The 21,456-nt window shown below is 43.2% G+C and overlaps 1 protein-coding gene across 6 annotated transcripts in view; it reads right to left on the bottom strand.

Moving 5' to 3' along the window:
• DYNC1I1 (dynein cytoplasmic 1 intermediate chain 1) overlaps window positions 1–21,456 on the bottom strand; it is a 295,022-nt gene that overhangs the window by 205,286 nt on the left and 68,280 nt on the right. For all 6 annotated transcript variants that reach the window (XM_037136706.2, XM_037136707.2, XM_053655067.1 and 3 more), the window contains one exon: window positions 13,736–13,851. In XM_037136706.2, the coding sequence (XP_036992601.1) occupies window positions 13,736–13,851 (116 nt within the window). The remainder of the gene's footprint in view (window positions 1–13,735; window positions 13,852–21,456) is intronic.

Raw genomic sequence — 21,456 nt, 5'->3', positions numbered from 1 at the left:
GGGAAAATTGATATTACATACCCATTTCCTCAGTTCTCCAGCACCAAAACCAAACTATTATCATTGAGATAATAGTTTAAGGAAAGGAATTTTCCAATCATTTTCTCATTTGTTGTTGTAATATCCTTTGAAAGCAAGGGTTGAAAAAAAGATAGGAATCTTGTGATGTCCAAACAAATCAAAATGGTTGCTCAGGAGAAAGAGGACAGTTTTTAAAGTAGGAGCTACAGTGGAGAAAATAGGAATGGAAGGAAATTTGAAGTGGTAACCCTGCAAGTAGGAAATCACGTACAAATGTGGGTGTTCTCAGGCAGAGGGCAAGGACGGAACCAATGGGAATTATGACATTAGTGATGCACAAAGCAAATTCCACTCTTTGTGAATAGTTAATACAGTACAAACTCATAGTTTCATCATATTCATGGACATTTCGTCCTATTTTGCATTTTGCTTTGGAACTAATGTTATCCTGCATATAATTCTATGCATGACCACATGCCTGACCCCAATTGCTTACTTAATCAGGAAATGTGAGTGGGTTGCCAGGGACTGCCAAATACACCAGAGAATCGTCAAGTAGAGGGAACTGAAGGTTATTCTCAGTTTCTTTGAGCTATCAACTCACTCTTTTTTTCCAGTACTAGAAAAATGTCTAGCAATATCCTGAGTCTTCAACACGCCACACTCACAGTGAGAATGACCACTTGCTCTATTGAACATAAGGACACAAATTTCACACTTCAAATTTAGGGCTGTTAAATGAGATCAACTCTTCTCCCATAGTTCAAAAAACAATCTTATTTTATGAAAAGGAAAGCTTCTCACTCAGATAAATGCTTTCTTGCAACAGAACCATCCAAATTATTAACAAAACTGGAATCCCGCACTGAGAATTTTATAGGAAATCTCATTCTTTGCCAGGGCTCTATGATAATAGTGATAGTTTTTTTCTTTCTTTTTCTTTCTTTCTTTCTTTCTTTCTTTCTTTCTTTCTTTCTTTTCTTTTCTTTTCTTTTCTTTCTTTCTTTCTTTCTTTCTTTCTTTCTTTCTTTCTTTTTCTTTCTTTCTTTCTTTCATTTTATTTATCTTTACAGGGAAAGGGAAGGAGAGAGGGAGAGAAATATCAATGTATGGTTGCCTCTCATGCATCTACTGCTGGGAACTGGCCTGCAACCCAGGCATGTGCCCTGACCCTGACTGAGAATTGAACCATGATCTTTTGATTCACAGGCCCATGCTCAATCCACTGAGCTACACCAGCCAGGGTTTCGTTTCGTTTCTTTTCTTTTCTTTTCTTTTCTTTTCTTTTCTTTTCTTTTCTTTTCTTTTCTTTTCTTTTCTTTTCCTTTCCTTTCCTTTCCTTTCCTTTCCTTTCCTTTCCTTTCTTTTCTTTTCTTTTCTTTCTCTCTCTCTCTTCCTTCCTTCCTTTTGGGTGGGGTGGAGTGAGTGCAGGGGCAGTAAGAGGTCAGGAGTACTACTCTAACTGAACTTCATATGGAAGACAAAATCAGATGTGAGTGGGAAGTGCATTAAATTGATAGAATTCTCTTACCATGTAACAGGCTTGGGGAAGATTTCTAGTCTACATACCAAGATGCTTAACTTATCAGAGTCTGCTTTAAATTTATACTTTTTTACTTTAGATTACTACTTTAGATTAATTTCAGTAACACGCAAAAATGTTGCACCTATACAGCTCTATGCCCTTTCCTTCTTTTATGGTATTATTATATATAACATATTTATATATGTTACAAAGCCAAAAATGCATTGTTGTAATTATTACTTTACATAATTTTATGTATTTTAAAGAAGTTGAGAGAAAAAGAAAGCAATTATATACTTACAGCTTTTGTTATTTAGCTTTAGTATTTTATTTTCTTCATTTGTTCCTGGTGATTTAAATGACCATTCTGAATCATTTTCTTAGGCCAAATGCAGCTTTGCTCTCACCTACTTCCTTTATGGTGTTACTAGTGGGTTTGATTTACTGTCTGAGATCACTTGCTCCCAAGCTGAAGAACTTCCTTTAGTAATTTCATAAGGTGGTCTGTTAGCAACAGATTCTCTCACTGCTTACCTGGGAATGTCTTTATTTCACCTTCATTTTTGAAAGAGAGTTTTTGTTAGGTTCACATGTATTGGCAGACAGTTTTTGTTTTTGTTTTTCTTGGAGCACCTTAAATATGTTATCCCAGTGTCTTCTAGCTGTGATTGTTTCTGATGAGATGTCAATTGTTAATCTTACTGGGTTCCCCTTAAGTGAAAATTCCTTTTCCTCTGTTGCTTTCAGTATTCTTTACCATGATGTGTCTTTTGCTGGAACTCTTTCAATTTATTTGTTGAGACACTTGGGTTTATAGATAACAGTTCTCATCAAATTTGAGAAGTTTTCTGCCATTATTTCTTCAAATATTTTTTGCTCCTTTCTCTCTCACTTCTGGCACTCCCATAACATGTGTACTGATTCATCAAATGGTATAGTATTCCACATTGCTCTGAGGATCTCATTTTTCTTTGTTGTTTTTTCTCTCTAATCTTCAGATTGAATACTCTATCAACCTATCTTCAAGTTTGCCAATTCTTTCTTCCACCATTTCAATTTACCATTGTGCCCTCTAACAAATTTTTCTTTGCAGTTTTTGTACTTTTCAAATTTATAATTTACATTTGGTTCTTTTAAAAAATAATCTGTGATTGATATTCTGTGTAGAATACCATACTTTCATGTACTTTGGAATTTTTATCTACTGTATCCAACCAACATCTGATCACTCTCACAGACTGTTTCTTTTGCCTACTTTTTCCCCTGACTTGCCAGTTTCTTTACATGCCTCACTTTTGTTGTTGTTGTTGGAAACTGACTATTTTTGATAATATGTTTTAGAGACTTTGGATATTGGTTGATCCTCTTCCCCTTCCTTGGGGGTTGGTTACTGCTGTTTGTTTATTTGTTTAGTGATTGGATTATTTTGGTCAAACCTGTTCTCCGCTGCCCCCTCCCACCCACAGCATGAAACCTCTGACACTGCTCCTAGGAGGGTGCAGCCTTGAGCATGTGCGCAGACTTCCTGGGATGACCCTCTTTTGCAGTCCCTTTAACTGTCCCTTGACCACACCCAGCTACTAAGTTCCATTAGTTATTGACTGATTGCTGTTGTTTTCAGCAACAACACTCCAGGGCACAAATTTCGCCACAGATTGATTTAATTGAATTCACCTTTCTTTACAGAGATAGTTTTTTATTTAATTTTTTTGCAATTACAGTTGACATTCAATATTATTTTATATTAGTTCCAGGTATACCACATAGTGGGTAGACATTTATATAATTTATGAAGTAATCTCCCCAATAAGTCCAGAACTCACTTGGCAAACAGGGATAGTTTTTTAGATCAGTTGAAATTTTTCTAATCCCAGGAAGAGTCTTCTTAGCTGCCTGTTTCCATGGTTCTGTTTGGGTAACCAGCTGGCCTAGAGCTCAGCTTATATCTCAAATGCCTCTACCAGTGGCTTCTTAGTTGCTTTACACAGTAACCTTCACTGTTTTGAGAATTTCCTTAAGACTAAACATGCCCACATTCTGTTGCAAATGAAGCCAGCTCCTTTGGGAAGAGATTCCGAGCTTTTTTATGACCTGCTTCTTTCCCTGGGCAAAATCTCTGATTCAGGACTCTGGAGTTGGGGGACAGAGAGTGGTATCCTTCTCTATGAGTGACACCCCTGTTCAGAACTGGGTAGCCTCTGACCTATTTGGCTTGCCTCGCCTTGAATAGAACCTCTGCTTTGCACATGAACTTGAGGTGAGGGTGATAGGGGCTCCAGTATTTTTAGGATGCTGAACCCAAGGTAAAGTTCCCATTCCTCAAATCAGGACTAGGCTGAAGAAGAGGACACCACCTGTATCTCAGCTGCACTTGCTTGGCACTTAAGCTTTGTCACAGTGAGCTTGGGGTAGAAATAGAAATGCTAATATCCTGCTCCACCCCAGGAAGATACCACAGCCCTGTAACTAGGAGCTGGGAGGGGAGATACCTCTGTGTTCTTCGATGTACCCATTTGAAGTGGAGTTTGCTTCTAGCTGAACTGGGAAGAGGGAGGAAGAGAGCAGGTTGTGGATCAAACATCACAGGCTCTGTTCTTACCCTGTTTTAGCAAGTTTTCCTGAATATTTTTTTTAAATTGCTATGTGACCATGGAACCATTTCCAGAGACTTTGAATGGGTTTTATAAAAATAATTTTCACTAGTTTTACTGGAAAGCAGATCCACAGAGCTAGCTCTCATGTTGCCAGGTTGGAAGTGGAACCTTTATATACTTCTAGAGTTACTTCACATATTACTTATTATTCTCAAGGGAATAAATGGCTAGATATGCCCCTTAGTGTTCTTTAGTCCCAGTATTTCTTGACCCTATCACTGATTGGGAGCAGTGAACAAAAACATTCTCTTCATTTTGGTGTACAGTGAGAGTTATATTTGAAAATTATGAATGTGCTTTCTTACTTGTCTTTCTGAATGTAGTGATCTTCACTCTCATCTACCTAAGGCATTCATTTGCTACCAAATTTGATAGAATCTGATATAGAAAAATGAAAGTAAAACAACTAAAAATTCAGCTACTGCCCTGGATGATATGGCTCAGCAGCAACCTGCAAGCCAGAAGGTTGCTGGTTCGATTCCCAGTCAGCACACATGCCTGGGTTGTGGGCCCGGTCCCCAGTTGGGGGTGTACGAGAGGCAACCGATTGATGTGTGTCTCATACATTGATGTTTCTTTTCCTCTCTTTCTCCTTCCCTTACCTCTCTCTAAAAGTAAATAAATAAAATCTCTTTAAAAAAAGATTCAGCTCCCTTCTCAAAAAACTGAATTTTAGAATCCCACAGTTGGATGACAGCTAGATTTAAATGAGGAAGAAAGGATATTCCAAATTCCTTTTTCTTATCATTTAGAATGTCAAAAAACAGCAGAGGTCACTCCTCTGTCTACTCCTTTCCTAAATGTATGGTGTAGAAATTGGTATCAGAAGACAGTCACTTGGGGAATTGGTGTTGGTTATTTTGCCCTCGTGGGGGCTAAATTTATTTCCAGAAAAGTGGCAAAGAAAGGGTGATTTAGGGAACAGAAGTAAAGAATTTTCAAATATATTGGGCATTCTACTTTCTGGGGAGAAGCACCGGGGAAGGTGGAGTGTTGGTTGACTGAGAAGAGACACGAACATGGGGATCCTGGAACCATATTCCTTGTTTGGGAATCTGGGAGGAGACCATTAGGCAATAGGTCTCATTCACACAGGGTAACCAGCCTCACTGCAGTTGGCTGGCGAGATAAGGCAGCGATAACTGGTGAGTGCTTCTGAGCCTCCCTCAGATCATCTGAGGCGTGGACACTGAATTGAGAGCCAGTCTGCCAGGAAGTCAACTGTGGTGGAATAAGGGACTAGGTACCATGGGCTGGGGGTGGACTTCTAGGTCAGAGGCTATAGAGAGAACAGGATATTGACTCAGATTCTAGAGACAATGAGATCTGGGAGGAGACCGAGTCATGCCAAGCCAAAAGAACAGCCACAGCTCACCAGCTGCATGCCATAGCACCAGGTGCCAGTGCCCAGGTGGACAGAGAACATCATATCAGAGAGCAGCAGAAGTCAGCCAGCATACTGGGAAGGACCGGCGTGAGGCACCCCCAAGGCCATCAGGTCATGTAAACCTCATCCTCTCCCCTCTATACTTGTCCATGACCTTAGAAAGACAAGTAGGTAAAAGTGAGGGTCCATGAGAACTTGAGCATTTCTGCCCAATTTTAACTGAACATACCAACTGAGTCTGCTTAAAATAAGCAAGAGATTGTACTGAAGTTGTTTATTTCATGCAGTTTTTCCATTTTCCCCTGATAGGCAGTAATATGATAAACAACTGAGGACAAAGTAAAAGAGCTACATTCTCTCTGCACTTCTGATTTATTCCAAAAGGTGAGTGAATTCTGTAGCAACAGTACGAGTGCAATAACATACAGAAATGTGCTGAGCACATAATAAATATAATTTCTATAATCTGTCTCTTTGCCTACCTTTTTTTCTTCTCACACCAGAGGGGGGCATTTTGTTGAACATATATTTTTGGTAGCCCAGTATCTGAACACCTTTTGTCGGAAGGGAGTATAGCAAACCAGGTCACAGTAGAGTCATAGCTTCCCCCTAAGACTAAGGAAGCTGGGCCAGGGAAGTCGTTCCTCTGCCTGGCCCCCCTCAGCCAAGGCAGGGCAGGTAACTGAGCCTTAGCTAGTGGACTTCCACATGGCCCTTTAACTCTCGAGGGAGCACGTCAAAGTGCTGGGGGAGGGGGAGGTTTACAAGGCAGCAGTGACCACAGAGTCTAAATCCTGAGCATAATGATGGTTGTCCTGTGACAGGAAGTCCAGGAGGTTTACGTCTTCTCACACACTGAACAGATTCTGTAGCGTGGCCTCGCTATGTTAGCTCAGACAGCATGGCTGCCATAGCAAAATACCATAGCCTAAGAGGCTTAAACAATGGCAATTTATTTTCTCCCAGTTCTGGAGGCTGGGAAGTCCAAGATCAAGTTACCCGCCGATTCACTTTCGTGTGGGAGCTCTCTTCCTGGCTTGCTGACTCCTCCACACTATGTCCTCACTTGACCTTTCCTCGGTGCATGCACATGGAGAGAGAGAAAGACAGACCTCTCTTCTTCCTCTTGTGAGGCCACCAACCCTATCAGATGAGGATTCTACCCTGGTGACCTCATTTAACCTTAATTACCTCCTATAAACCCTGTGTCCCAATTCGGTCACATTGAGGGTTAGGGCTGCCTTCTTTTTATTTCTGACCTAAATCTCTGACTTTTTGTCAATTCCACCAAGTATCTCATATCTTTCCAACAAATCCCTTTTCTATTTCAGTTAACCAGAGTTATTTTCTACTGCTGGCAACCACAATCCCAGACTGGTAAAGAAATTGGTATCAGAAGATAGTCACTTAGGGAATTGGTGTTGGTTATTTGCCCTAATAGGGGCTGAAGAAAATGAAAATTCAGCTAGAGTTCAAGAATGAGAACTTGTCAGCTGTAACAGATAACTGGATTTTTTCCTTCTGTGGTGATCTTTAATGAAGTGTCCATTGAAAAGAAGGATTTAAGGGATCAAACTGTCACTGCCATCGAATAGTGTCAAGGGCATGAAGAGTTTAAAGATGCTCAGGCGAGATAGCAGCTTCTAATGGAACTGGACAGCTTAAAGAAGAGATGACAAGCTCAAATTTCTATATTTTAGTTCATGGTGTAGGCCCAGGGAATTCCCCTGGTTGTGATAAATGTCTGCGTGTATATCTGCCAAAATCAAACGCAAACTTGAAATTTTGTGGCTTTCTGACTTTACTCTGTTGAACTGCAGCCCCACCAGCTCATTACGTGAAAGCGACAGTGCCCACCAGGAAACGATAGGAAATTGAATGCAGGAGAGAACGCGGAGGCCTGAGAGCACCCCCAAACCACATTCTACACAAAGCCTTCCGTGACAGCCCAAGAAGAACCACCTCACTTCTCCGCGCATCGCCATCATTTTCCATCAGGGTTGAGCTGGCTCCCTGGTCCTCTCTACAGACCTGGACCATCTTCCCTTCAACACAGGGCATTCATGCCAACAGCATCAGGAGAGTACACTGGATTGGTATTGTCACTGTTTTGTTATAGCATAGGTAGGCTAGAGGGTGGGAGGCAAATCTTTAAAAATACGGAGACCTGCTACTTCAGAAAATTTTCTATGGGTCTAGTGATCTATTAAGCTCCAAAGTATATGGCAAGGACCTTGTTTCTATTATGCTAAGAGTTGTATTGCTTGGCGGGTCATTCTGGCTTGTGCAGGCAACATTTGCATGTACTTTTTTAATCCATTTACCAGGTGACTCAAAGGACTCCTGCTTTTAAGTGGCTTGGTACCTAAAAAGCACAGTCCAGCTCACCCAGGGGTGCCCATACTGTCAGGAGAATCAGACAAGTAGCTCTAAAAGAAATCACAGAAAAGGTCCTTAGACTTCAGAGCAATAGTGTAGCCACATCATTATGTTATTATTCTTTTGAGAGACAGATAGATGTTGTTTTGCCACTGGTCCCAAGTAGAGAGTCAAGGCTTCTCCTCAGGAGTATCAAGACCAGCTATATCATTTCATTGTGTAACATAAATCAAGAACTAAACCATCAAAACTCTCAAGATTAATAGTTGAAAAAATGGTTCAGAGATAGAGAAAACAATGAGCTTTTTTAAAAACCAGAACATCTTGACTATTTCATGTAAATAATATCTTTAAAAAGTAATGCCTGGAATGTCTATGTTCCTTAGATAGTCACCGCACCCCCACCCCTGTTTAGGTCTTTCAAGGGACAGTGCCAAGATATGAGATTAACATTGTGTAAAGAAAACTAATCTCCCCAGAGAGGATCCCCAATCCCTGACCTTATTAACATGGGCCCAGAGGCTCTACAGTTTGTTCTCAAAGAGGATTAACACTTTAAACCAGTGTCAAAGGGGAAATAGCAGACATACTTCAAGGAAGCCAAAAAATAAATAAATAAAAAGGCAGATGTCAATCTCCCCCTGGAATTGTGTCAGCTCTTATCTAAGGAACAGACGCTAAGAATAAGATTAGTGCTTGTCATCTTCACCAGGGAATTTTAATTTGCAACCTGGATGCCACCGTGGCTTGCCTCCAGACACATGGATGATTTAAATAACGAGTTCAGAGAAGGAGTGCAAGGCCCAGGAAATTGGGAGCCAACTGAAGAGGCTGAGTGAAGACTATAACCCCGTGGCCTGTTGGCTCCCAGCTCATCTCCAGGTGTTTCGGAATTGGCTCCCAGTAGGAAACTGTACCTCTAAGAACCATCTGATTTCAAATGTAAGGCTCCAAATCAACGTTTCCACTTAGGTTCTCTGGAAAATCACTTCACTTGGCAATTTTGTACGAAAGAATTATGTTCCTGGAGCCACTGAGATACAGGAAATTTAGGATTAAACTGTCGGCAGTTGAGAAGTCCAATTTTAATTTTGATCTCTCCTCACTTCTTGTAGAATTAGAGGAGAGCAGCAAAGGCATAGACACCTGACAAGGTCATACATGGACTTTGGAAGTCCTCGGGGCGGCACAGAGACAGGGTAAAAGAAAGTAACAACCCAATGAGTTCGTGAACTATGAGCATTGCAGGGGAAACCCAGAGGGCTTTCCACGCTGCCTCCTCAAACTGATGTTTCTCTCTCTTTCTCCTACCCTTCCCCTCTCTCTAAAAATAAATAAAATCTTCGAAGAAAAAACCCCATAAAACCAATGTAGCCTGCATGCATGGATCCTACTCCATCCTTCCAGAAATGCAACAAGCAGTTTCTCTTCCTTTTTTTTGATTTTTCTAGGACTGTCTCCTTCTTCATTTCTTCCATTGTTATCTACTGAGCCCTTGCTTTGTGTCAGGCACTCTGCTGACCCTGGAGATAAAAAAAAAAATGCACACCAAGCCTTCAAGGAGATGACAACCTAAAAGGTAGGCGTTCAAATAAAAATCAAGAACAGCGTGATAAGGGGAAAATGAACTGTGCCCGTATGAGGGAGGACATTAACCAGAAGTGCGATTACCAAGAACCTGACCCTTGATTGTGGTCCTGAAGGAAGGCAAAGAGGCAGATGGCACTTCAGTGGGGAGACAGTATGTGCAAGGGTACTGAGGCATGAGGCTGCACAGCACCGTGGAAAATGCAAGAAAACTGGTCTTTCTTGGATACAAGAAATAGGGCATGAGAGGGAAGTGAAGGGAGGTGGGGTGGGCAACATGAGGTCACTGATTTCCAATTCGTAAGATATCATGAAGAAGATCAGCTAACCCTTCAAAACTATCAACAGGTTGTATAAGTCTGCTGTTCCTCTTCCTCCCTCCAAGCTGGTTTGCATCTTTCTGGTAAGTTACTAAATTCTCATTCTGCCAGGGGTCGTTATAGAACTTGGAGTCTCTAGGATGCCTGGCATTATCTTTGTCACTCAACAGCATTTGTTGGGTGTCTATTATGAAACAGCACTTTCCTTAATAAAGTTGCGGAAGACTGGCTCCCTAAATAGTATCAGGACCTCATTGTCAGCAAAGAAAGATATTAATAACAGACAACGCAGAGGTAGTTTGATGCTGGAAACTACTCTGCCTGGTTTCAGGAGTTGTAACTGCCCCCCAGGGCTAAGGCTAAGTGAGCGACCTCCGGAATTCAAGCCACTAAGGAGACAAAGCTTGTCTCTGGCAGCAACGCTGCTTCTGTTTCATCCCCTGCCCCAATGCTTGGTCAGTTAGTCAGAGATGGGTACCACCCCTCAGAGGGGGGGCAACCTAAGCCAGACATGGTCACTTGGAAGGACATCATGGAAGGACTTGGGGGACTGCAACAAAGAGGGAGTGATGGACCCTCACCCCCTGGCTATTCTGACATAGCCAGAGTCCCCACCATCTGGGAGAAGCACTTCCTGGTTCTAATTCATTTAAGCCTAAAAACCTATGATCGGGAAGGCGGTGCAGCCTTATGCTGGAAAGGGCAGGTTCTCTGGGGTGATCAGGACTAAGAAAGAATTTGTAAAATCCTGTGAAACCTGCTTTGTTTAGAATGCTCTCATTTAAATGATAAGGGTCCAAGCAAGAAGTTTGTTCCTCAAAGTTTTATGGCTTTTTAGCTATCTGACTGAGAATAAGCTCTCATAGTTCTTTGAATACTATCTATTGTTTGATCCTTACCTGTAATCTTGTGCAAACGAACCCAATAAAAGCCCATTGAGGAAGGGGCCCTGGGCCATTCTCCTTTGAGGGATTGGCTACCTTTCCTCCTCAAGCAGATCGTGTCTTGGTAGTTTCACTTTTATCCATGGTGGATGGGGGGGCTTTGCAGGCAAAGTTGCCCCCATAGTTTGGCAGGGAATCATATTTTTTTTCCTTTCTTACTACTTGGGAATAAAAATCATGTGTTTAAAATATTTGTGGGGAAGAGAGAACCAGCTCCCCCCAAATCAGTGTTTGCTCATCTCCACCTTCTTTTTCTTCAGCTAACAACCTGAAGCAGAGAGGGAAGGTCTAAACCTGTGTGTGTGGGGGTGGGGGGAGGGGTCAGTGTTCATACAGACATCACTCCTAAATCCTCCTCGTTTAAATTGCTCTCTGGAGTGTTTCTCATAGCTGGTCACAGGGACCACCAATTAAGAAACTGGTCATTTTAGCACACAGCAGGAAAAGAGTTAAGCTTGGGAAATCCCAAGCACCTTCCCCTTCATTTTATAGGATAAAATGGGAACACGTAACAAACCAAATGCACAAGAACCCCATTAGATGTAGAACGCATCAATGCTCTGAGATCCTTAGTTTGCATATATTAAATTTACCATAGTTGCAGAATGACTTTAAAAAACAACCATCATTCCTTCACAGGCAATAATGAGCTCAAGTGGCTCTTACACACACCACAGCCTTAAATGTCATCCGTTCAGGGTCCACACTGTGTCACAGATTCAGTAGCTCATTGTTCCTGCCGCTAAAGGGCTGCAGTCGTCACGAAGACATTGCTGAGGCCCAAGCCCCCAGTCTGGAAGCCAAGCCGTATCTTACCTGCCCTGCGGTAGACCCTTGCTGCTGATTGCTGCCCCCTGCTGCCCCGGCCCTGCCTCTGCCACAGAGCAAGTGAAAGGTAAAGCACTGGGCACTTTCATCAGTCTGGTGGCTGGGTGACTCTGGGCAGCCAAAGGTCAAGGGGTCATCTGCAGTGAGAGGACAGTTTGTTGAACCCGAATCCAAAGTCCTTCCTGTTTAAGCCCCTTGGCAATGGCTTTAATGTCTAGAGCTCCAGCAGCTAGCTCTGAGCTGCAGTCAGTGTTGCGGAATCTGAACTACTGAAACACCCGTCACCTCACAATTACAAGTCTCGTTAACAGACCAGAACGGATTTCTGCCAATAGCCGAGAAATAGATTCCTTCTGTCCTGCTGCTTGGACCACAGCATCACAAGGCCCCAGAGCTCCCTGTGCAGTAATAAGGCGAAACGCACAGCCTTTTCCTTTCCACGGTCCAGTTTAAAAGTCTGGGGTTCATGCCCATTTATCCTTAATTTATCTTCCCTTGTAAATATTCCTGTACCTTTTCCAATACCTGAAAGCTACACATTCCGCCCCCCCCCAAAAAAAAGAAAATACTCCTTCTCCTATTTCAGTTGTATAACTTTATGTTATGAGTCAAATTTGGGGCTAAATAAACACAGCTCAGGCTACAGTCTGCAAATACCTTTGGCAGCAAATTAACTCAAACAAATGTTTGGGTTGGGTGGTGAGTTTGTTTTTTAATGATCTTCCTGATCTGCCCGGAGGCCCAAGGGCAGACTAGGTAAACTCCCAAAGGCTGTTCGAACTCTGTATTTTCTGCCACATTAATGTACAGGCCTCACATTTGTTGCAGCGGGTGGTTTCAAATTTCACCACCAGAGGGTGCTATGTGTTTGCTTCTAAACATTCATTTCCTCATCAGACTTGAAAAATGGAGGAGGCCCTGCTACCAACAAATGGAGTGGTCCCCATGCCAGCCAGTGTTACCCAGGAAAGGGTCTCACAAGGCCTGCAGGCCGCACTCTACTTTAAGGAATCAGATTTCACTTTGCTTTTGACATTGTGTGTTTAAATTGAAAAGGTCTGTAGCTTGCACAAACCAAACTGCACTGATTTATATATTCGCCATAAACCAAGCAGGGAATGTGAATCATTTTTCATTCTCGTGGCTTTTCCACAGTGCTGACTACATAACAACAATGAAACCAGAGTTCTGGCATCCTCTTCCCCGCACCAAGCAATAAAACAACGCAAAGTAAAAAAAAGTATGTGCTCAGCTAGAACAACAGTTCTGTTCTTGAACGACGCAAACTTTGCTTATCCTATTTTAAGTACACACAGGTCCCTCTTCTGCTCTGGTGTAATTTCAGACTTCCAGAAAGGGTTTTCATTTATCAGCTTCAACTTCTCTTATGAATGTATCTTTTTGATCCACTGAGCTTTGAATGCAAATTTTCCACATGATGTTTCTGGTATGTATGGAGGAGGCATGGATGCAATTCCCAGTCACCTCTGCTGAGCCTGCACTGAAAAGCTTTTGAAATTATGGTAAAATTGCCAAAGCAAATCCGGGGTCAGCAAAGTATTTCTGTAAAGCATCAGATTAAAGATTTTGGGTTATGTGAGCCATAAATTCTCTGTCACAACCACTCAACTTAGCACTGTAGCCAGAAAGCAACCACATGAACACAGATGACTGGGTGCGGTTATATGCTACAACACCATTGTTGTAACAGGTGGCAGGTGGCAGGTGGCGGGTTGTAGTTTGCTGACTCTTGCAAATGAAACCTAATGTACACACTCTTCTTATTGATAAATTTTGGAAAAGTTCCTATGGTATCACCCTTTAGTGATTTCTCCGACCTCCCACACAGTTTTGACAAAGTGTGATCTCACTAAGTTATCCGTGGTCAAGTTCATGGGTCCTCTGGAGGAGTACCATGAGGTTCCCTTTTTTGAGTTTTTAAAATCAGAGACAAAAAAGACGTAAGCCTTCGGTGTGTCATTATGTTTGTGTCCTGTGAAGATCTCATAATATCAGAGGAAATCAACAAGGAGGATATGACTCCCTGGCAATTTCGCCAAAGATAATATGGAAAGTAAACAAAAGTTCACCTTCGGACTGATGTGTAGCCAGAGGAGTCTGGGTTTCCTTGGAGTAGGACACTACTTCCCTGGGCAGGAAATCCACTTGGGTAACCTTCGACACTCCCAGCTTGTGCAGTCTTCGTCTGCAAGTAACAAAGGACAAATGCTTAGAGAGGGGACACATTCCAGCAGAAGAGCTATCGGCAATAAAACAAAGGACCACGGCAAGACCCAAATACTCTCAGCTCCCCTTTCAAATACTCTCAAGACCCCTTTCATTCTGAGCATCTCTGATTTTGCTTGATTTAAATTCATAAAGGGAATTTTCATTTGTGATATAAAAGTCTAGCCTCTTAGGTGAAAGGGAGAAAAGAAAGGTATGTGTTTCAAATGTGAAGAAAAGAGAGACTCCTCAGTGCAGTACCGTGCCCTCTGCGTGGTAGTGAGAAGATACTCCAGGGGGAGCAGAACACCTCTCCTTCCTCCGGGAAGGTAACTCACACAGATCACGTGTGAGTTACCGAATTTGTTTAAAGCACGTGAGTTTGTCTAAAGACACGCTGATAGAGCACAGAAGAGTGGAGAGGGCACAGGACTAACACCAGTGCAGCTCAGCTTGGAATTCCCATGTGACCGTGTGAAGAATCCTTTCTGAATAGCCCTGTAGCACTTCAGTGCTCTCAGATACCCTTCACTTCTATGAGGCACACAGCAATATCATCATCGTCTCCGGCTTATAGGTGAGGAAGGTGAGAACCGGGGCTGAAATACTGTGGGCCTGAGTCCTGGTACCGGGCTTCCCCCAGGAGGCCAGACTCCTCCCTAAGCGTCCGAACTTCAAATTAGCACAAAAACTCTTCCTGAGTCACCCAGGAAACCTTTATCACAAATGCAGCAGACTGGTAGTAGAGCATAATAACTCTAGCCCCTCCACTTAGCCATGTCTGTGACCTTGAACAAGTTATCTAACCTCTCTGTGCCTCAGTTTCCTCATCTGTAAAATGGAGGTACTACTAGCACTTACTTTCGGGATTGTCCTGGGCAATGTATATGGACCACAAACATAATGTAGAAGTCATCTACATACATAGACATAATGAACAGACATAAATCTATGACATTTTCTAGAACAGCAGTTTTGTATACACTTTTAGTATTAACATTGAACATATCTTATTCCTTAAATGTTCACAGGTATGCAGTGCCTGTGTGAGAGGGGAAAGAGAGAAAGGGGAAATAACCACTTAGCCAAAACCTCCCATTCTCTAGCTCACCGGGGTCAGCAGAAGCACCCTCCATTCACACCATCATCTTTAACTATTACTAGCAGACGGCACAGACGGTATTTACTTTTTTTAGTTGCAGTCATAATAAAATGAAAGAAAATGCATATCACCTCCAGGAATTTCTACACAGGACTTCCCAACCATTTTTGGAAAATAAGACTTTCTTTTCTGGGACTTGCTGAACAACTGAGGTGAGACCTGGGATGCATGCGGAGGAGACACAAGCACACAGGGCCAGTCTGCAGAGCCAGCCTGGCCGCCGCCTCAGCAGTCCCAGTGAGCAGGACCCCAGCCCCGGCTCCGTGAGCCCACCTGGAGCCGCAGGGGCCCCACCCACCCGGGGCCCCACCTACCCAGGGGTCTGGATTGGGAGTGTAAGGAGGGTCAGGCTGGGTCCCCAGCCTTTCCACACAGCCTCCTCACACAGAATCAGGGAACAACACATAAATGTACTAAAAACAAAAGTAAGAAATTCAGGTATGATTTTAAGGCCTCCTTGGGCCAGCGATGAATATTTCCCTTCCTGAAAGGGGTCTTTCCTCAGGCATGTGAAGAAGAACACGTGAAAAGATAACATGAGAAGACACCCCATGACAGCTCGAGGCAGAGTGCTTCCTGGTGTTGAATAGCTCCCAGCACTTTCTGAGACCCCCAGAGGTCAGTCTTCACCACAAGCAAAGGGATGGAAAAGAAACATGGACCAGTAATTGGCACTTCGAATTGGCAAGGCGAGGTCACCCTGGATCGCAGGCTTGGATGGGCTTCTGTGTGAGGCCCAGAGATCGCCACCGTCCCGTGAAGAGGCACCTACACCTGCAGGCAGGGAATCCTGTGCATCTTACTCATGGGATATAAGCCGTAGGCCTCCCTTGTTCTTTTACTTATTGGGTGACCAGCAGCAGGCACTGAGCAACAGGAGGCTGATCTGCAATTTTAGAATCGACCATGGCGAACTGAAACCAAGCAGTGAGCCAGTATATGTCATGGTTAAGTCGTGTACGAATACAGAAAATGGGTTCAAATCCCTGCTTGTCATTTAGCAGCCGAATAGCATGTGAAAGCTGTGGACAAGTGACAGACTCCTCTAAGCCTCAGGCTTCCTATTTGTAAAGTGGGTCCATATCACTGAGTTATTGTGAAGATTAACTGAAGCTAATACTTGTAAGGCACTTAATTTAGTGCCCGGTACATAGTAAACAGCTCCCATCTCAAGCAGCTCTGCTTTTAATTTATCTTTGTGATGTATTATGATGATGCTTATTTGTTCTAAAAAATCAGAGGAGGCAGGTTTGTGAATGTTCTAAATGAAAGTTCCTTTAGGATAGTAGATCTGATGGTAATCTGCCAATAAAACATACGAATCGCACTCCTGATTTCCTGGTATGGGTACGTGCATAGGTCTTGGTGGCTCAGGGGAGTCCATTTGCTTCTTCTTTAACTAAAAATATTGTCACCGTGAAACTTCTCAGTTTTCAGAACTTAGCTTGAATAAGTGATCTTATCCCACTAAACAAGTTAGTTTCTTTTCTCAATAATTATGGACAAGTTTCAACCAGTCCTCACTGCCATGTCCAGGAGTTCACGATCCCAAATCAACCCAGGCCACCAAAAATAAATAAAAGTTGAGTTATGATCCTGTGATTTTCCCAATGTGATCAGTAGATACATTGATAGATTCATGGTCCTTCTTTCTTGAGGATGATTCTGTCTCAAACGATTTATAATTGTAAAGCAACCCCCTTATGTAATGCTTCTTACAGGGTGCTGGTGGTTTACTGTATCTTTCCATGCTGCCTCCAGATTGATTAAACACTTCTTATTGTGTCAAAGGCTTTTATTCTCTGTGGCTATTTTGCCATTGTTTAGTAACTGTGTCAACACTTTGCACACATTGTCTAGTTTTATTCTTATTAAAATTTCACGTCATATTCCATTTGACAGATGAGAAAACTTAGGCTCAAAATCGCAAAGGTGGTGACAGACTGAGGCCGTGGCTTGTACGCCAGTGAGTTCAAGGGCCATGTCCTTACACACTGTGCTTTGTCAATTAACCTTGTTCCCCTGCTGTTTCCTAATGATGTGGGTCCACCCACTCATCCAGTCACACTCTCACAGCCTCGTAAGGTAGATCCGAGCACATGGGTTCATTTCATAAGCATGGCAAGGGGTCCTCAGGAAGTAGCCACACAGTTTCACCCAGCTCCAGCCAGGTCAGCAAGGCCAACCAGGAGGTGGCACCTTCCCTGGCAGAGCTGTGTTCTCTGCAGCTGAGTGCTCACTGCAGCTGAGACTCACTGGCCGGGAGTCTCTCCCCGGCCAGTCCTAGGAGGAAAGGGGTCTGTTTGTCTCAGCTGACCCAGAATCCATGCATTTAACCAGCCCTGTGATAGCGATCTTCTTCAACTTTCTAAAAGATTTCTGACAAAATTGTCTGAGTTGAATTGTGTAGTAGTTATTTTCTTTAAAAGTGTAAACACTGAGCACTGTGTTCCTTATTTTTTTCAAGGTCTTACTAGTTCATATTGATGTTATTCCAGGGTGCAAGTTAAAGTACTTAGCAAAGAAGGAGAAAAGCATTGTAGCATTAGTGCTACTGTAATTGCCTTTCCTTCTAATCGGGGTGTAAGTCCACGTGGGCTCCTCCGCCCTGACTCTGGGGCACCTTTCCTGCAATCCCACCACCCCTCCGGCTGAGCTCGCCCCCTCTCTCCCAGGCACACGTTAACTGCCACCGTCACCCTGCCACATGTCATGTGTTCATCTCTTTCCACGTCTGACTGGACTGCAAACTTACTCACCTCTTTCTCATTATCTCTGTACCCTGGGCCTTAGCTCACTGCCTGGAGCAAAACAGGCACTAAATAAATATGGGAAAAGAAAGGGAGGGGAAAAGAGAAGAACTGGAGGAGGACCAGGCAGAAGGAATGGTATGGAAACATAAATAGAGACTTCAATTACCTGTGCAGTGGCAGGCATGGCATTATTATTAAATCATGGTGAGCATTTTCACCTTGGTAATTTATCTAAAATAAGAGGCTTTGATAAAATTTTAAATCTGCCAAATTAGATACCTATAATGTCGTAAGAAACTGTAAGAAAATGATTCAAAATCATTTAAGAAGTATAAGACCTCATATATTTGGGTTCGTTGTGGCATGTAACAAATACAGAGAAAACCAAGTGGAGAAGTCCTAGAAAAGAGGTCCCCAAAGTGTGGTCCCTGACTGCCAGCAGCACCTGGGAACAGGTCCGAAAGCAAACTCACAACCTATTGAACCAGAAACTCTGGGGGGGGGGTTTCAGTTAACCCCCACCACACCCACCCTGTGATTCTGATGCTCACTAAAGGCTGAACACCATTGATTTACAAATATTAGAGTGTAAAGATAGAGACTCATTGTTTAACTAGATTCACCTGGACCTCCCCACCTTGTGGCCAAATCCCAGAGGATGAGGCTTGAGTCCCACTGAATAGGGAAGATGTCTCTGGCCCAGCTGACAAAGCACTAGGAGAGGGGCCCTGGCGCACAGAGGAGCAGAGGTATAATAGAGGGTGATCAGGTGAGTGCCAGGCAAAGGAGGCCGCGGTGCACAAAATATTAAAGGATTGGCACCAGGGTCCGTCCTAGGTCTAAAACTGAAAAAGTCAGCCGGGGGATGCCAGAGACGCTGGGGGCGGGAAAGGCAGAACCACCACCCCTCAGAAGCTGACCTGGCATGGTCCTAAAGGGACGTGAGGCCCACATCTGCCCAGGGCTAGGACTGGGCTCCCCACTAAAAGTTCTGGAAGCTTTTTCTCCCCTTGGTCCTATCCACTTGGCTGAGCAAGCTGGCTGAGCAAAGCCACACTGCATGAAAGTTGAAATGTTTCTTGGTGAAGAATAAAAATGAAAGCTCTTTGCAGTCTGAGGTTATTTGCCAGTGCTCAAGGTGTGGAGATTTCCCGTCCACCACCAGCACAGTCTGTCTACTCAGGTGTGCCCGTTTGTCCTTGGTTGGGCATGAAGCAGCAGATGACGACTGCCTTGTGTGAGTCACCGTCCTCGTTCCCCTTCCTGTTCCTGGACCACTTGAGATATCTTTGTCTACCCACCCACAATAAGGTTGGCATAGCTTTGCCAGATGTTTACGAAGTTTCACTTTCCAAGGAGGATGAAGTGCAAAGTGTGACTGAAACATGGCCAACGATGTCCACCAGAGTTGAAGAAAGTTGTGGTTATGCGGACTTACTCCCAATAAAAAGATTCTGTCCTTAACAGCATGAGACACATGTATAACACCATTGAAATTCTAATACATATGCACTGCATGGAGCTTCTCCCACTTCAAAGATGAAGAAACTCAGAGCGGGAAGCCCTGGGTCTGTCCCTATGTTCTTTAAAGACCTTGGTTCCTCCTGAAGCCGTGAACAGGAGAACCTCATCTTCCGAGGGCACTGGCCTGGGACCTGAAAATATGGGGACATTGTTTTGTGTGTATATGTGGCACTCTAAAGAAAATCCATTAGATGTCAAGAAAACTATAATCTAGTTGCCTTTAAGAATAAAGGTAAAGAATTTAAATGGAAAAATAATTTTGACATGACAAGGGTATGCATTGGGGGGTAGTCATAAATAGCAAGTAAAAGCAGAGCTTTTTGATCAGAGACTTCAGATCAAGGCTGTCTGAATTTTGCTATTGAAATAAAATTTACATACTATAAATCTCCCCTTTAAAACATACAGTTTGGTGTTTTTTAGAACTTTCACAAAGTTGTGTAAACTCACTACCTAATTACACTAACTTTCTGTTACCCCCCAAAGAGTCCCTGGAAATTATTAATCCATTTTCCATCTGCTTTCCTGTATGTAGAATAATACAATATGTGGTTTTTCATGTCTTGCTCCTTTCACTTAGTGTAATATTTTAGGGTTGGCCCATGTTGTAGCATGTAGCAGAATGACAGTCTTTTTTCCTGATGAATTACAGTTCCATCGTATGGATCTACCACCATACCGTATGTTAGTCCATTCATCAGCGGATGGACATTTAGGTTGTTTTCACTTTTGTCTATTATAAATAATGCTGGTACAGATATCTGTGTACAACTTTTTATGTGGATGTATTATATGACATCTCTTGGACTTTATATGTAAACAGGAGTAGCCCTGCTGGGTTACACGGTAATTCTCTGCCTAACTTTTTGAGGAAAGGCCAAACTGCTTCCCAAAGGGGCTGTACCATCTTTCATCCTCACAAGCGGTGCACGGGGTTCTCATTTCTCCACATCCTGGTCAACCCTTGTTATTGTCTTTTTTACTATAGCCATGTTATTGAGTGTGAAGCGGTATCTCACTATGATTATGATTTGCATTTCCTTGTGAGCTAATGATGTTAGACATCTTTTCGCTTCCTTATTGGTCCTTTGCATACCTTCTTTGGAGAAATGCCTTTGCCCATTTGAAAATTGGGTTATTTGGTCCAGCCAAGATGGAGGCATAGATTGACACACTGTGCTTTTTTGCATAACCAAAATTAAGGACAACAAAAATTTAGAAACAAAAAAACAACCAGAGCTGACAGAAAATTGAACTGTATGGAAGCCCGACAGCCATTCATCCAGACTGATAAGAGGGGCAGAGTGGGCAGTGGGTGGAGAGGGGTCCTGACAGGAAAAAGTGGTGGCTGGCAGACTGGGCTCACAGGAGGTGGTAGGCAGACCCAGGGCAAGGAGGCAACAAGCAGACCCAGTGAAGCACACAAGGTGGCCCCAGTCAAAAATGGGCAGCCAGACAGACCGTGCAACCCAGGGCCCCAAAGCCAGGAATAAATCCTAAAAGCACTGATTGAAAACACTTGTGGGAGTTGAGGTGCCGGGAGAGACTCTCAGCCTCACAGGAGAGTTCATTGAAGACATCCACAGGGTCCTGGAGGGTACACAAGCCCACCCACCTGGGAACCTGCACCAGAAGGGCCCAATTCATTTGTGGGAAGTGGCAGAGGGGACCAAAATCCAAGAGAGAGCCCACCAAATGCCATTGCTCCAATTCTGACCCCGCCTCAACATACAGCATCGCAGCTCAGTGACGTGGGTTGCTCCTCCCTGATGAACATTTAAGGTTCCGCCCCTCATACCTAACAGGTGTGACCAGAGCCCCCCCCCAAATGGCTCAAACAGAAAAAAAGATCAAAGACCCAGAGCCAATACATCTAAGCAACCAAGAGATAGCCAAAATATTAGGTGCACAATTCAAAGCACTGGTGATCAGGATGCTCACAGAACTGGTTGATTTTGGTCACAAATTAGATGAAAAATATGAAGGCTACACTAAGTGAAATGAAGCAAAATGCAAAGGGAACCAATAGTGATGGGAAGAAAACTCAGACTCAAATCAATGGAATGGACCAGAAGGAAGAAAGAAACATTCAATCAGAACAGAATGAAGAAACAAGAATTCAAAAAAATAAGGAGCGGCTTAGGAA

The sequence above is a fragment of the Artibeus jamaicensis genome, unplaced genomic scaffold (assembly GCF_021234435.1).
Source record: "Artibeus jamaicensis isolate MK-2021 breed Jamaican fruit bat unplaced genomic scaffold, CSHL_Jam_final contig_923, whole genome shotgun sequence".
Lineage (NCBI taxonomy): Eukaryota > Metazoa > Chordata > Mammalia > Chiroptera > Phyllostomidae > Artibeus > Artibeus jamaicensis.
Note: the sequence above shows the minus strand (reverse complement) of the source record. Positions and strands in the feature narration are given on the sequence as shown.